Source organism: Capricornis sumatraensis, chromosome 9 (assembly GCF_032405125.1).
Source record: "Capricornis sumatraensis isolate serow.1 chromosome 9, serow.2, whole genome shotgun sequence".
Classification (NCBI taxonomy): Eukaryota; Metazoa; Chordata; class Mammalia; order Artiodactyla; family Bovidae; genus Capricornis; species Capricornis sumatraensis.
Window position 1 is genome coordinate 93566560 of NC_091077.1, and position 17302 is coordinate 93583861.

General features: G+C 33.5%; 1 protein-coding gene across 4 annotated transcripts in view; it reads right to left on the reverse strand.

Annotated features, from left to right (window-relative positions):
- Window positions 1–17302, reverse strand: part of MCTP1 (multiple C2 and transmembrane domain containing 1) — a 559548-nt gene that overhangs the window by 221156 nt on the left and 321090 nt on the right. For 2 of the 4 annotated variants that reach the window (XM_068979292.1, XM_068979291.1), the window contains exons 6-7: window positions 13042–13080; window positions 3876–3935 (exon numbers count right to left, since the gene is read on the reverse strand). The exons of 1 other annotated variant lie outside the window; for it this stretch is intronic. In XM_068979292.1, coding sequence (XP_068835393.1) covers window positions 3876–3935; window positions 13042–13080 — 99 coding nt within the window. The remainder of the gene's footprint in view (window positions 1–3875; window positions 3936–13041; window positions 13081–17302) is intronic. One more of the 4 variants, XM_068979293.1, reaches the window with a different exon arrangement.

Below are 17302 nucleotides of genomic sequence, written 5' to 3' on the forward strand. Positions count from 1 at the left end.
CAAATAATCCTTGGCTTTGGTTATCCTGGATTTTTTTTTTTTTAACCTTTGTGAAACCTAATCTTTCTAAATGAGACCCAGACACTATGAAACTGGAGTGAAAGACATAGCTTGTGTCCTTACAATGGTTGTGTGTGGAGACAGCCCTTGCCTCTATTTTCAGCACAGAGGTGCACATGACTTTATTTAATCAAATGATCCACAAGATACTACAAAGAAGAGATAATGACAGCCTGGAATGACTGTTTTGTGCTGCAAAGCTTGGAGCGTGGAGCAATTATGAGCTCACCCCAGGCACAGGCACTTTCTATCTTTCCCTTTGCCTGCTGAGTTTATTCCAGTGAATTGCACCTGGATGATGAAGCCCAACAAGTGGATTTGTTCTACGGTCCATCCACCCTCTCAAAGCAGGATTGCCTTTACAGAAAACCCTCCCAGTGCTTTGTCCAGTCTGGTCTGAAGTGTCTCATCTAATAATAAAGCTTCGATCCCTTTTTTTCTTAGAAGATGATTCACTGGTGCTATAATCCTTAGAGAGATTCATTGGTTTTTATCCTTAAACTTTCCTTCCTATGTCTATTGCTTCTTGATTCAACTTATGCTGTTGGGAAGGTATTTCTGTTTACTTCCGATGTTTTAACTACCCTCTCTAAACTTAACTGTGCCCCCCTGCCCCAAAAAATGATCTTAAGCTTTTACTGTGTTTGCTCAAAATATATACAAATAGAAGCATCATGTAAGTTGTAACCTTGTAGGTTTGCTAAAGTAATCTATAAATTTCTTTTCAGTGGTATGGGAAAGAAATAATGAGTCTTATATTTGATTTAGAGAGACAGTTTTTTGAGGTTTTTAACTAAAAGTTCATTTTTTTCCTGAGGCCCTTATTATTATCATACCTATTGATAGAAATAATACCTGAACTTTTCCTGGGTATGTCATATATTGAGTTGTTCAGGATGTAAGCACTTTTGCACAGGATCACATTCTTGTTTTACAAAGCAAATACCTCAATACGACTTCTCCTTGGTCTGCAGGGTTTTCCTTCAACCAAACTCTTGTTTGACCCTACATTTAGCTCTCTGACTAACTCTGAATTGTTCTGTATTCTATGCACTTTTTTTTACTCATTTCATATTATGATCCATTTCACCATTTTTTTATATGAGGCATCTTGGCATAGCCCAGCCTTCTCCATTTAAACAATATTAAAATCTCTCTTTAATTCACTGTAATACTCTGATAAGATGGATTGTTCAATTAGCTCTCAGTCATCAGAATCTAAATGTCTAGTCAGTGGAAATAACTGGAAAGAAACTTAAATGTACTAAATATTTGAAAGAACTTCACTGAATTACCATCCTTTAATGGGAAGTTAAATGTCTTTAATGAAATCCTGACTTAGAGCAATCCAATTGGTTTCACATATTTTTATTCTTTTCATGAGAAACTTGGTAATTGCCATACCCATTGCTTAATGTTTTGTGTGCTCAGATACCACGTTTTGATAAATTATAAATGACAGGCGTTTGGAAAAATTAGAATATCCCCATATCACTTCACTATTTTCTCTCCATTATTCTGCTCTCAAGGAAATTAAGATATAGCAAGTAGCTATGACATTGTTGAGCCAGTTCTCACCAGGATTCAGCTTCACTCAGTGTAATTCAGGTACCATCTCCTGGACAAAGTATTAATCCTTACATAATAAATAAGCTGACAATTTTTTTCATATCACTTTCTTTTTAACTCCCAAAGCACACATACACTCCTCATATAAGATTTTATCTGAGCTGTTTAGGATTCCTGCATGTCTGAAAATATGGCAAACCTCTTTTTCATACTCATCTCTTCCAAAAGTTCATCAGAATACAAACATTGCTTGCACAAAGAGCAATGAGGTCAGTTATAAGAGTGATCTTTGAATGAGAATATGAAAGATCACACTCACTCAAAGCAGACTTGGTCACTGATTTTGTAAAATGGAACCTCAAACACAGCAACATCATAGCCCTCAAACACATCCATCCCTTCGTGGATCAAGGATCTGCATAGAAGAAGGGTCACATAACGCAAGAATAGTTTGAAAGGCTGTCAGTGGAGATTAACCAAGGGGCAGCTCTGTTTATGTGCTGAATCTCTATTCATCAGCCCCAAAAGAACTCTGCTGCTTTAAGTCTTCACCAAAACATTTATTTCTCTGACATTCAGAAGGAGAGAAATATTTGTCCTGATCATACCATTTAGGCACTTCAGGGCAATGGCACCATGTCTCTGGGCCTTAGTTTGCTCACTGTTAACATAAATGACCCCTAAAGGTTCTGCTTTTATGACTCCGTTTGTTTGTAGTTCAGTGTATGCTCAGAAAAAAGACAGTAGATCACTGTACTGCAGATATTAAAAAGTTATCTTTTAAATTTGCATATTTGATATTCTAAAATCAGACAGATTAAGAGATGAGAAAGGTTAATGAAGAATACTTAGAGATGGATACAACCAAATGGAAAGTACTGATAAGTAGAAGGCTAATTTGGAAGTAGAAAGTGAAAACAAGATGCTGAGAAAGTCATTTGAAAGGGAAACCTGGAGAAAGCAGTGCTTACAGAGTTGGTCCTGGGGCAAGTCTTCCTAATGATCATTCTGTATATCTGCTGCATGCAGAACACTGAACAACCCTGAATTCTGTTTTCTTGGCAAAGGTATAACTGTATGAATTCACCATAACTGTGGGTCTTAGGAAAAAGGAGAAAACAAAATTTGCCGAAAGCTATTTTCCATTTAAGGTAATGGGGTAATTCTAAAAACAGTCACTCTGTGTCTTCATGGATAATGCATGAACATATAAGAGGAAACATTATTATTTTGCCAGCAATACAGAATAACATCAGTGAAGGCAGTCATCAGTAGACTGAAAGGAAATGAAGAAGCTATAATAATTAAAATAAGCTCATGCAAATACAAGACTGAAAAAAGAAGTGTGTGGGGAGGAGGTAGAAGATAAACAGGTATTGGTTTTACTTGCTCATTGGTCAAGTCACTGTATGACTTAATCTAGGACCTGCCCATCTGCTTCACAGAGACACAGCAACAAATCTTAAAACTGTGAAAGGAGAAACGCAGCTTTCAGTCATGAGCAGGTTTAAGAACCAAGAAAAGAAAAAGGCAAAGTCCTGCAAGAGTAGCATTTTCACTGCAATATCTATTGCTAGGTAATCACATACCAAGTATGAATTTTCCAAGAGGGAAACTCTTGAAGCCGTAAGTGCATTAGTAATAAGCCGTGCCTTGTACAATGCAGAATTATAACAGAGAAAAAGGATGACAGAGCTCATTATGTTTAAGTCATGAAAGCGTAAATAATGTTAAATGGCAACAGCATTAAAAAAAATTCTTCGTGGAATTTATTAATTTAAATCAAAAGCAGAGTTGCTGTTTTCTAATTCATAGGGTTTTCTTTCCAAAGAAAGAAGACTCATTATCTAGTATGTATATAGTACAAGATCACTGTAATAGATTTCCCCCAAATAGATGGAAGATTTTTTAAGAAGGGGAAAAGCATCTTTATCAACTCTCTAGACAATGCCACATATTCCTGAAAGATCTGTGGGCCTCTAATTTTTAAGAATTTGGGATAAAGTTGGGCCCCCATTGACTTCAAAGCAATATGTTAAACATATGAAGCTCTTAGTTTTTACAAGTGAAGAATAAGAGAGCCACCTAAATGACAGAATAAGAGTTAATAAAAAAGGCAAATGAATACATGTCTCTTTACAATAGTCTATTTTAGAAAGTGAATTTCTTAATTCACATTGAACTTCCAAATTACTATAATCAGAACCAAAAGTCAAGAATACTAATATAAAGGATTTAGACGTTACCCTCCAAAAGAAAGACTTCACAGAGAAATAAGATCCAAGCACTTCATTTTCTGAGAGTTCCTAAAAATAAACAAATATTTAGCTAAATTTTGAGATGTTTTGAGCATACTTGATTAACTCATCAAAATTCAGACAAGTAAAAACCTTAAAATGATATATCCTAAAGACACTTTGGATGTTTATGAACTGTAAGTTTTCCTCTTTTGAATAAATCACATTTTAAAAATTTTAATTAAACTGTCTTGCTCGTATCTAATCCAATGGTAGTAAAGCTTAGAAAGGATTACTTTTGTAATTTTAAAAGAATCTACTTACCTCTTTATTAGTAGTTTATTAATGTATCTGAGTCTAACATTTTATTTTAGAAAGTAGAACTGTTTAAACATATTTTAAAATTCAGAAATAAATCCGATACTATCTGTTCCTTTTAACAAGATAATTTAATGTCACAAACTGCCAGAGCATTTTAAAATAACAATAACACAAATCTTATTTATAAACATGTACCTAGTCAAATTTGTCTTAATTCCTTACTAAAACTTTCATAGTTTTACAATGTAACATTTAGTATATATAATATAAATTACTTAGTTAATTGGAACTTCCCTAAAATGATTTTAAAAATAAATGAATACTATGAAAGATGACTATTTAGCTGGAAACAAAGCAACGGATTCATATTGGACATTTTATAGCTGAATTATCAGGCTTTTATAAAATGAAACCAATTTTGACTTTAGGAAATCAAGAACACAATTCCTCACTTTTAAAGAGACCATCTAACTTGCACGCATCCTTTAAACTTTGATGTTTGGCATCCTGTCTCTGGGTGACAGTTATAGTAAAATTATGGGAAACTGATGACATTATGGGAAAGCATCAACCTTTGACACTGACGTAGAGAAAGCCGTTCTGTAATTTATTTGATTATTCCACAATTTTATGTTAGCATGATTACCTAAGATGGTAGGGCCTAGGACCTCACATGATACCTGATTATGCATAGAAGGTGCTCAATAAATATTTGATCGACCATCAGTCACTTGGAATTCCATTTGCTCAAGAATATATATTCCTTTCAAAGTGATCCTTCCAAGAAATTATGTCAGAAAGCAATAATGAACCAACATACTTTAAGGTGTGCAGCAATCTGAAATAATTTAAGTTTAACTAGAATTGTATCAGAGATCATCTATGCACTCTACCTGTGCTTTTTACATGAACTCTATTTCTTAATGAAACCAATTACATTTCCCTAAGTTACTTGTACCTGGTTTGGTCAGGTAGCATAGTAATTGAGAGGTCATCAGGAAATAGTCATGAGTTTAAGACATGGTTTGACCATCACTACAGAGTTACACGACTGAGCAACTTCACTTGTACTTGTGCAGAGTTACACATTATTTACATTTATAGCACTGGTTCTCAACTGCCACATTTAGTAAACTGTCATATCAGTTTCTAGAAAAGTCCTTACAAGATACACTTATAGTTGAACATTGGAGCACAAACCTTAGATGAAATGACTGCAGTCTTCTTTGATGCTATTCTATTGTTTAACTCAAAAAAATCCTTATTGTAGCTTCTGGAAAAGAAGCATATTTTCCTATTCTACTGCCAGTTCTTTTTTTCCCTTGATTCCCAACTCTCTTTTAATTAAGCAGCATGCTAAACAAAATGTGGATAAATTTTCAAATATCATATTAAAGAAATTATTTCTTGAAGCTCCGGACAAAAATCATTTCTCCAGAGTCAATAACAAGTTATTCAGCTAACAGTGAGTTTTTTCTTAATGCAAAATGTGTTAAGGTGACTTAAATCAATGTGAAAGTCTTGGCTCTAGACTCAACAGTCACAGCAACTAAGACAACCATTTAGCACTTAAAAACCTTGTTACTTCATTTAAAGTTTAGGTGGTCTAGTGTTAGTCCCTCAGTCGTGTCTGACTCTTTGTGACCCTATGGACTGTGGCCCACCAGGCTCCTCTGTCCATGGGATTCTCCAGGCAAGACTACTGGAGTGAGTAACCATTCCCTTCAGGGGATCTTCCCAACACAGAGATGGAACGTGAGTCTCCTGTATTGCAGGCAGATTCTTTACCAACTGAGCCACCAGGGAAGCACTTAGGCGGATTTTTACCAGCTGAACCGCAAGGGAAGCCCAAGTATACTGGAGTGGGTAGCCTATCCCTTCTCCAGCAGATCTTCCCAACCCAGGAATTGAACCAGGGTCTCCTGCATTGCAGGCAGATTCTTTACCAACTGAGCTATGAGGGAATTTTCCGCCTAAGTGGTCTAAGGTGACCTAATACTGAAACTGCACCAATTCCTACTCTCCGTTCTTCCCCAGATGAACGTCAGGGACAATGACCTAATTATGTGATTAGTATGAAAAGAGCAAAATGAGATTGATGAGTTGGGTAGGGAGGGATTTTTATGGTTGAGAACTTAGGTTTCTCTGTTAAAATTTGAGAAACAATATACTCATCACATTTGGATCCACTGAAGTCCCCGGGCTGTGCTTTTTATGTCATGTTTAATTACTTCTGTCATTATTAACCACCTAAAATTTATATTTGATTTTACAACCTACATTCTCATGTAAATTTAGGTCTTTATTTCAAATAAAACAAGTTAATTTTCCTGTGGACCCTTACACCGCTTATAGCTCTGATGAATATAAAATTAACAGTAGATTAGCCAAGACCTTCTTTTCACTAGAATTTCTAATAATAATAACAACAAAAAACAATAATAATGAAACACCTGTTTTATGATAATAAACAGAAAGTGGTGATTTTATTGCGGAGGGCAGGAAAACTGGAATAAACTCGTTATGAATTCCAGAGAAGACTTGTCTTAAATCTTAATTATAGATATTTAGTTACACTTCAGTCTCTGCCAAGACAAGACTTTAGTAAGTGAAGGAAAGTTCCACTTTAAAAATGCTAAAATTATAAAATAACAACAAAAGGAAACAGAACAAAAACCATAGGTGTCAAGCAGATAAAAGGAAAGTTATTGAAGTTATTCTGAATGATGAACTGTTGAACTATTTCTGTTGAGTTTTTGAATTTATTAAAGAAGCAAGATCCATTGGTAATATCTTTTTTAAATCTACTTTTTTTGCCTCCAAAAAACCCAATGCATACTAAGAAAGTTTCTCCTCAAAGATAAAAAATTCTATTATTAATCTAAAAGTTAATGAGATTTTAATTTAAACAATCTAGAAGATGGATTCTTTTTCTCAGAGAAATAAAACTAAATGCTCAATTTTCCCCCAACAAATGAATATGATGATGCTTCATATCAAAGTATGAAACTATTTATATATATTAAATGTTAAATAGTAAAATATTTATATGTATACAAGTATATATAAATATTTCTATTTATCTCTATATAAGATAAATCATAGAAAGATTTAATGAGTTTGCCATCAGACAAGCAAGAATAGCCACTGAACTCATTAAAAGTGATATCTTTTATTGGCCTTAAATTGTAGAGGCTTTTATACACATTGCATGTTATTTTAGTTCAGTAAGTCTATGATACTCAAAACATTCACAGTAGATTGGAAGTTTTGAAGTATGAGATTCCGATGTAACAGTCAAGTCAGGTAGCATTATTATTACACAGCATGTTTTTATAGGTGCATAATTTCCTCTTACCTCCTTGCCCACTTCCTCGGGCATTTAAGACGTGAGAAACGAGTAAGTGCATAAGTAAATAATTTCCATAGACTTTCCTAGTCACACTGCAACCTAGCTACCAAAGCTGTGATTCTCAGATGCCTCCATCAAGTTGACTCAGCCCGTCGACATGTCAGTGAGTGCAGGAATGTGAAGTAAGCAGAGCGCACACTGAAACCCTCTTTTCTTGCTTCTTCAAATAGATGTTCATATCATTTATCCTCATTAAACATAAATATAATCCCTCTGTAATGCCCATTGTTGAAGGGAAAGAGGCAATGTCAGCTCCCCAGAGGACCTGTTCCATAGCGGAAGCTTGGTACTGCTTTGTCTTTTATTCTTTTTAGAAATTTTACCTGGAGTCTTTCTCATACATGTGTTTGTGTGTGTATATATATATATATATATATATATATATGTATACAACATATACATATCTATATAAATACATGCATTGTCAGCCAGGGCTTGTCAACCAGTCCTTAAAAAATTATGATTTAATTTCATTGTAGACATTTTGGGGGCTTTAAAAGCAATAAATCTCCTCCCAGTCACACTCTACATACACACACACACATACACACATCTATCTGTATCTAACATATACATGTTAGATGATATACATTATATGTTCACACATGAATCTTTGAGTTAAAAGGCCATGTAATCTGTGAACGAAACTTCATCATCCTGGAGTCAAGCTATGTCAGTTCCCTCTTTTTGATCAGTCCAGAAAGGGTCCAGAAAGCTCATTCGGTAGCACACATAAGCAATGTGAAAGCCAATCTATGATCCCACAATCAAACATCTTAGAGCGAGCACACAGGCGTCATGGAATCCACTTTCTCCTTAAGATTACATTTTGGCATTTCACTTTGTGCCAGCTCATCCAGATTCTCCCCAAAGGACTCCCAACATTTAAAAAATTCAACATGAGGGGTCAAATAAATGTAATGCTCTTGTTACAGCAAATCCCTGTAGTTATGAATTACAATACATAAAAATGTATGATATTTTATACCTCTGGGAAAACATTGCCAGAAATAGCAAGAAAAAAAATCCTCTCAATATAAAATTTAATTGCAGCTCCATGTATTTTGAGGTGATAACCTAATATTTACTGGCATTATGATATCTCTATTTTAAATAAACTTATTATGAATTTTAGGAGTATAATCAATTCAGATTAAAATATAGTCCTTTATAATACAAATGTTCATGCAATTTGCCCTTTGTTTATTGTTGAATTGCAGACTCTTAGAAGTCTTAATTATGAGGTTGAAATAGAAATTCCACATAAGAAAAATTGGGGAGTAGAGATAGTAGAAGAGTAAGAATTTTTAAAAGAATTTTATATTTCCTTCAAAAACATGTCAGCATTTCATTTTTTCAAAGACATATACATAATCATTAGAAATGAGACACCAAAGAAAAGCCATTTTGGTCATTCACAGTTGAGAAAGTAAAAAATCATTAAAGTTTTCATTTTTGCAACTTTTTAAAGATCACCCTCTATTTATTATCCAGATATGAGGTCTTTATAAAAAGGACATGGTAATTGTTAAATAATGACTTTTTTTCCCTACCATGTCTGACTGACTGTGTGAGATACTTAAAAATGTGTTAATCTGTTTCTCTACCATTTTTTAAATTAAAGCACTTAGAGGTTTTCACTGATGCATTTTTAATGTGTCATCCAAGGTGTCAGGTTTAACTACGCCCTGCAGACTTACAGAGTTGAAAGTCTTCTCTAGTTTAAATTAACAATATCCTTGCCAAAAGTCTTATTATAAATTGCCTCATTCAACCAGTGAATAAAGTGTTTTATAGTTCATTAAAATTATGCTAAGTGATTAAAATAAAATCTTTATAAAAAAGATATTACTAAAAAATAAGCTATCAAGTAACAAGATATGCTAATGAGACATCATCATAGTCATATTATTCAAAGGATGAACTCTTCTTAAAACAATTTTAAACTGTTATTGTTGAGAACAGAATTTGCAATGTGTATATCTTTATATCACAATGGTTATTTCTCATAGAATTACAGTGATTTATTGAAAGCATATAAGTTCATTATTACTCTCACTGATAAACGTATTCTTCTATGTTAAAACACACACAGACACACAATGTACTATAAAATCATTTCTGCTTGCCATTTGACGGAGGCAATTATTTCATTATTGATTTTCTATTTTTTTGTTTGACCCCACAAAATGAATTCACAAAATTCATATACACCTTCTCTTCTGCGCTCATGAAGCTTTCTTGTTAGATAATTTAGCCTTAGAATAAATTATCAATGATAAGCTTCTTCTAAAGAATACAACATCACAATAACTCAAAGCATCACTATTTCTCTGCCAAAACGCATCTTGTCACCTACATAGAAAACTTTGGCCAGGGTAATTATCCAGTTGCCCAAGTTTAGGGAGTTATCGATCCCTTTCTTCTTAAAATAATATTTTCCTACAAAAGCTTAGTGTGGGCAGAATTAGAAATGTGCACAGTGGAAAGTATGCCTTGTGGAAAAACCAGAAGGAGTGTATTACAGGATACTACTATCCTCAGAAAAGGAAATACTATGGAATTCATAATTGTTTAATGGTTAATATACAGTTCAAATATAACACATATTTTACCACTCTTCCTTTCCGGAGGTAAGTTTAGGCATAGTTTTTCCCTACTCGTTATTAGATGGTAATACATATATTCCAAATAATATCTAAGTCTGTCCTGAACTATAATTACAAATTCTCTGTCCTCAAGTCGGCTCTTTACCTCTCTTGCTTTCATTAGTAAATACAGCCCCACATTGTGTGAGTTTCACAAATAATGAGATGTCTATTGAAAGAATCTGCCATTGGCAAGACGATGAAAATGAGCAGATATTTAAGTAATGAGAAATTCCCTGAGCTGATGAACGTATACACTGAGGAGATGTGCGTATTAAAAAAATAACAATGTCATTTTAGCTCTTCCTCACCTCGCTTCCATGGTTATATCATTTCTGAAAATAAAAAGAAAATAAGCAAAGGAGAACTCCATATTGGAGAAAATATCTAACAACATTATCTGACTATATGTAAGTCTTCGCCACAAAGTGTATAATTCTCAGATCTTATCTTCACCAAGGGGGCTTAAAAACAGACTGAACCCTGTCTATAAAAGCAGACCTCAGTCCCATAAACCAAGATTCCAAAGAAGAAAATGACCTGTTTATATGAAAAATTCACCTTTGAATTTGAGTACAGTTATATCACATGTAAAAATACCTGTATTCAAGAGTCATCCAAATAAATTAGATCCTCTTTCCAAAAATTAAGGAGGAAAAATCTTTACTTACACAGGAATCTTTACAGGGAAAACACTGAAATCCTTAGAAAAGGGATGCATTTCCACAACACGGTAGCACACATAACAACAACACAGTACAGTCATTTGTCCCCTCGTTTCTCAGGAAGGACTTTACTTGAACATCATCCTTGCTCCTTCCATGCCCGGAGGAAAGAACTGGGGGAAGCAGTCGCCTCGTGTGTTAAGGAGAGCGGAAGAGGTGGTAACTGAAATTTCACACTTTTCCTGGATTTTCAATTTAACACTCTGCTCTTGTAACACTAAGATGACTATGGCACATATTTTAAGGGACAGTGACAATTTGAATGAATTATCAGGTATTCAGTATGTTCTCATAGGAAAAAAAAACAAATGATTTTCTTCTACTCAGCATTCACTGTCCCTATTAAATTTTATAAAACTGAAAATCCCTCAGGCTAAAAACCCCAAAGCTATATTATTATATACACTAAAAATAATCTACCAAGTACCCCAATGAGTGCAGTTAGATACAGGAAGTTCTGTATCATCAGTGTCAAGCTAGAAAATATACCAGTTTGAATGTACAATCGGATTGTTAATGCTTAAAAACTCTAAGAAATTTAGATACGAAAATAGTAAAGAATAGATGTTTATTATTTTTTGTGGATCAAAATAATGTATTTATGTTGGCTTAATTTATCCTTAAAACTAAATTTAAATATTAATTAAATAAACTATTTAAAGAAGAATGAAATAGATTATTCCTTCTAGTTAATACTCAAAACTATATAATATCTTGCCCTAGCATTATATCTTAACTACAACTGGAAGAGAGATATTGCTATGTATTAATGGATTACAATGTTTTTACACAGATACAGTATAATGTAGACACAGAATGAAGAAAGTCAAGTTACATGAATTTTAAAACATATATATCTTTAATATAATACTAATTTTGAAGTATAATTACAAAGAAAAAAGTGTAATACAAATATGAACAGTGCAAAGATTTCCTTAAGATTTTTGAAATTTTATTTTGGCCAGGAGAAAACCTAGTGAACACTAGGTGAGAAATATTCAGCAAGTTTCCTTAATAAATGTTTTTAGTTTTATTAAAATGATAAAGGTGATTTTTAAGGTGGACCTGACCTTTTTATGATCCAAATTATCTTTTGGCTGCTAATTCTACAATAACCGGGAAGAAAGTTTTCACAGTAAGAAATTCTGGTTAAAGCAAATTATGACATTACCATAAATAATCATGTTGCTATAAGTATTTTCTTAATTCACAATAATGAAAGTGACAAAATTAAAGGAAAATTTAAATAATAGCATGATTCAATCAGATGGAAGAAAAAAGATCATTATGTTCCAGGGTCTAAAAAAATAAGTCACTATTCAAAAGGAGTACCGATTTTGTAAAACAGAAATTTGAGCAAAAATGATCTTTACAAATAAAATTCTTTAGATTTATTCCAAGGAGTAGTCATACAAAAGTTGGTTTCATCTTGCTATTTATTTGTGTACAAAAGTGGTACCACCACTGAACAAATTAGAAGCTTAGAATAGATCTTTTATATTTTACAAGTTATAGGAAGAGCCAGGGCTTGGTAACTTACAAGAACTATAAACTCCTCTCGCTCCCACGTGCCATTTATTTCTTGAAGTGAGAGGAGAAGCAATGACAGAAAACTGATCTCATTATGCACTTCAAAGATGAAGCAATAAAGGGATTTTTGAGTTTAGAAAACCTCAGACTTGGTTTTCAGTGAAAGAAAACAGTAGATATCATGGATATTCCTCCTCTCTGGAGTCGTCCCTACCCTAGCACCATTATTTTAAACCTGATCTGGAGCAAAGGCATTTTCTAGACCCTGTGGTGCCCAGAACAGAAACCAGATGCTGAGAATGATGCTCAAAAGTGACCCAAGATTAGCAAGAGGATGGTTTGGATGTGATTGATCAGAGTGACTTCTATTTACTGAAAAAGCATCACATGATTGGCTTAAAGTTCATGGGGAAAAAAAGAAAAAAGTGAAGGGTGATGAAATTCTGAGGTGTAGTTTGAAGAGGTATGAGAGAGCCTGGGAATGCAGCTGATAGTTCTTCTCAATGAGAAAAGCTGAAAGATCACATGCTAAGCATTACCTTACTTGATCTTTTCCAACTCTTCCTCATTAGCATTGTCTGTAAATGAAATAAAGCATTTTCATTATCTTATCACTCAAGCACAGGTCAGGGCAGCCAATTGTTTTTTGGAGGGAGCTTAACATTTAAACAGCAAATGGTTTCCAGCAACAACTACACAAGACAAAAATTGTTTTTTTTTCTGGTACACACAGCTAGAAGAAGCACCTTTAACATTCAAGCAGTCTTTCTGGTAAGAGTTCATTTGCTTTATCCTTTTGTACAAAGGAATGGGACAGTATATTTTAAATAGAATGGAAAATTTGAAATATCTTATTGACAGGAAAAAAATGCATTGCGTCTCCCAGTTAGCAATTGTTCCTTTTGGTAGTGGAGGCTGAGGATGTATCATGACTTTACTGGGTATATAATAATTTTCCTCTTTAAACACATTCAAAGTCTGTTGCAGTGATGGCGTCTTAGATTTGTGTCTGCTTCCAGTTCGTCTGTAATTACATCAGGGTTTTCAAATGCTTTCAACTGAGAAAGAGTGCTGCGTATTGTGATGGGTATTAGTGGATCTTCCTGCTAAATGTTTAGCCACTTCAGATCCTTTAACGTTTTTTCACGTCATAGTAAGAGGTGTTATGACTTCAAGTTTTCATTAAGTTTCATGGAAATTCGTGATGAGTGCCCAAGATCATTGGTCTCTCGCATAAAGTAACTCATAAAAATACAATGACTTTTAATTTCCTCTCCATTTAAAAAGAAAAATTCTCGATGAACATTGAGGTATTAGCTTCTGGATAACCTCCTTACCCTTGGCTTTATCATTACCTTTAAGGCAGATGTGGTAGGGACTAGGGAATATTTGGAGCAAAGAATACAGTTAATAGAAATGTTAGCTGTATTTGTATATCAAGGAAGAGCACTGGTGTCTTTTAAGAACTCTATCTCCTTCAGCAAAATTCACTGTAAAGCAAGACCATTTCAGAAACTACTCACAAATTACAAAAATACAAAAAGGGAAAGATTTAAATTACAAAAATACAAAAAGGGAAAGATTTTAATATAAGATTAAGTCATTTAGAAGGCAATCTTTGGCTTAAACCAAGACAAAGGAATTCTGTAGAAGTTCTAGCATAGGAAATGAGAAAAATCATAAAATTGTCAAAGATAAGGATATATTCCTCTTTTACGTAGTTTATGGATTATATTCTCTCTATATACACTCTGAGTTAAATATTAACCAAAATATGGAAGAGAAATAAATTTCCCAAGTTTACAATAGTTCCCTATTTTTTTCAAATGGAGTAATGAACTGCAAAGTATTATATTTGTTCTAATTACTAATGTCCAAATTATTCTGAAGCAACAAACTCCACCATTGGGTTGTGGAGATGGATGTTTAATAGCTGTTTGTTGCTGATGACAAATGAGTTATTGTCTGGGTCATCAGCACCACGATCATAACCATCACCACCACCACCACATTCTCCTCATCATTAAAGTCAATTGAACGTGAAATACTTTCGTGGAATGCCAAGTTTATCAAAACTGTCTCAGTTAGGAGTCATACTATACATGTTCAACTTTCTCGGAAAGAGTTTCAATGAACAAAGAATGGTAATTCCTAGGGACAAGTTCTTGAGTCAAATCAGGTGAGAATAATTAACATAAGTAAATAAAAAACTAAAATTTCTTACCTTGTGGCCATTTGTCATCATCAACTAGTCTCTAAGAATCTTTACAAAGTGCCATTTTGTAAGAAATGCTGTCCTATGAAAAAATGGCTAAGATCACGAGAAGAGTTGAACCTCAGGGCAACACTCAGTGTTACACAGATTCACTACTCCTGGCAAGGCTACACGCCCTGACTCATAACCACTGTGTGCAATTAACCTTTTACATGTAAAGCTAACTACAGGTTTGGTATTTTACAAAGTCAGTTTTACCAATAAGCTGCATGGTATTATTTTTCAGATTGGGATACTGATACAAACGAAAGGCGATTAATTTCCCCAAGTATAAATAGAAAGATTGGGCAGTTACAGGGACTAATTCCTTATTTTCTGATTCAATCTCTAGAGTTCAATTATAAATCTAATGACTCTCAAAATGGCCCTGGATTTTATAAGAAAGTTTCTGCTTCTTGAGCCAATCCAACCAGCTAACCAATGGGTTTAAGTATCTCAGTCCCAATTCTTTTTTATTTTTTAGATGGTTGGGTGAAGGTAGATTCAATAAAACTGAAAACAGTAGAAACGTTTTTTAAAAAGTGAATTTAACAGACATACTATCAATATTAACATTGTTACCTTCGCTAACTGTGAGACATGTTAGAGAAGAAAGATTGGGGAATGTTAAAGATAGGAGATGAAGCAAATTCTAGAAAAATAAAATTTAGTTTTTGCTCTTTGATCTTAACTTCAGCTGAGAAACATATGAATTTGTTTTTGAAAGTGCCATTATCTAATATTATAGTACAATTCAAACTCTTTATTAGCAACTCAACCTCTTTGAAGCCCAATAAAAGGCGTAAGTACATTAAAATATGACTCTCTGAGAGTTGCAGAATCTTTTGTGTTTTCAGAAGTTTCCCATTCTCAACCCATTTTTTGTTTTTATCTTTTGTTGCAGTGATTTTTTTAAGGCAATTACATGGCTATTATAGATATAAAAAAATCATGAAATGACTAGATATTATGTTACTTACATATTATAAAACACATGTATTGTATGTTTATAGATGGGTTTTCCCCAAATGGTAGGTTATGAAATAATTCAGAAAATTTTCAAAAATAAACTACCAAGAAAAATAAATTCACTAAAGATCAACTAAGGTTAATTCATATGTTTCTTAAAATTTTCTACTTTTTAGCTTTAGCCAATCTGTAGGTCTATGTTATCTAAGAGAGTGTGTAACACAAATTAACTCACTTTTATTCCACAAATTCGCCAATGAAGAAAGTTGTGGATTGAACTCTGCTAGAAAAAGAGCCAGAAAGAACTCAAACACACAATCAGACCAAAATACCATATATAGGACACACATGTATGTCCTGCATTCAAAACAGAATGACAGTTGTGCCATGCAAGTCATAAGCGTGCCCCCAGGAAGACTTTGGTTTCTCACACACGCAACACTGACAAAACACACACACACACACATATATATATGTGTGTGTGTATATATATATATATATATACACACACACACACAGGAACATATACAGATACATACATATATGTATCTGTTCACAACTGGGATTTTTTACAAAAGAATCATGACTCAATGGAGAAGATTTTAACATAAGTAACCATGAAATACTTTTGTTATGACTCATGTATATTTCTTAATTAGCTATAATTAGATATTGCATGTTTGACAGGCTTTAGTAAATACAGTAGGCTGATAAGGTTTTCAACTTGTTCTTCATTTTTACTGAGTTCCAGAAGGAAAACTGTTCTCACAAGGAGAAATTTCTCCTGTTCACACAAGGAGAAATCATCACAACCATGTGATTCATGAAATGTAATGTCAATATTAATAGTGTATTAAACACAGGCATGATAATTGATTTAGAACTCTGAGCACTTTGTGATGCTAAGTCCTCTGTTTTCAGTTACTCATTTCTTCCCACTTTTGATAGGATTTTAATATTAATGTTCTATTTCCTGATGGTTAGGATTTATTTGTCAATGGCTCTTGAAACTCATACTATCCATTCTCCATGTGAATCCATATAAAATATTTAGGTAAGTTTTATAAACACAGGCATAAGGATAAACATGTGCTTTTTGAACTAAGGCTTGAGTTCCCAAAGCTTAAAATAGATCATTTCTGAGCTAATAATCAAAGAGAACAGAACTCATAATTTTGCTGTGAGAAGGTCAATGCAAAATCATCCTCTATTCCTTTCCTATGCATCATTCTGAATATTAAATGGAATTATGAAGCATTTAGTAAACTGATTCTGGTTTGCTGCATTGTGCATGTGAATTTCTCTAAATAAGATCTATTGTTAGGTAATTTGTGAAAGTTCAGCATGTCATTTTTATTGCAGCAATACATTATATATTTCAGGCATATTAAATATTGAATTTGCAGGTCCACTGGATAAGTGAGTTGCTTTTAACCAAGAAATTTCTAATGTATTCCAGGTAAATATATTTAGCCAACGCTAGGCATGTTACCAAATGAAGAAAATACAGTGATGTGCTTCTAATTCACTGTCATCATTAGAAATCTCGAGACGAGCAGTGTAGACTGATTTTAATC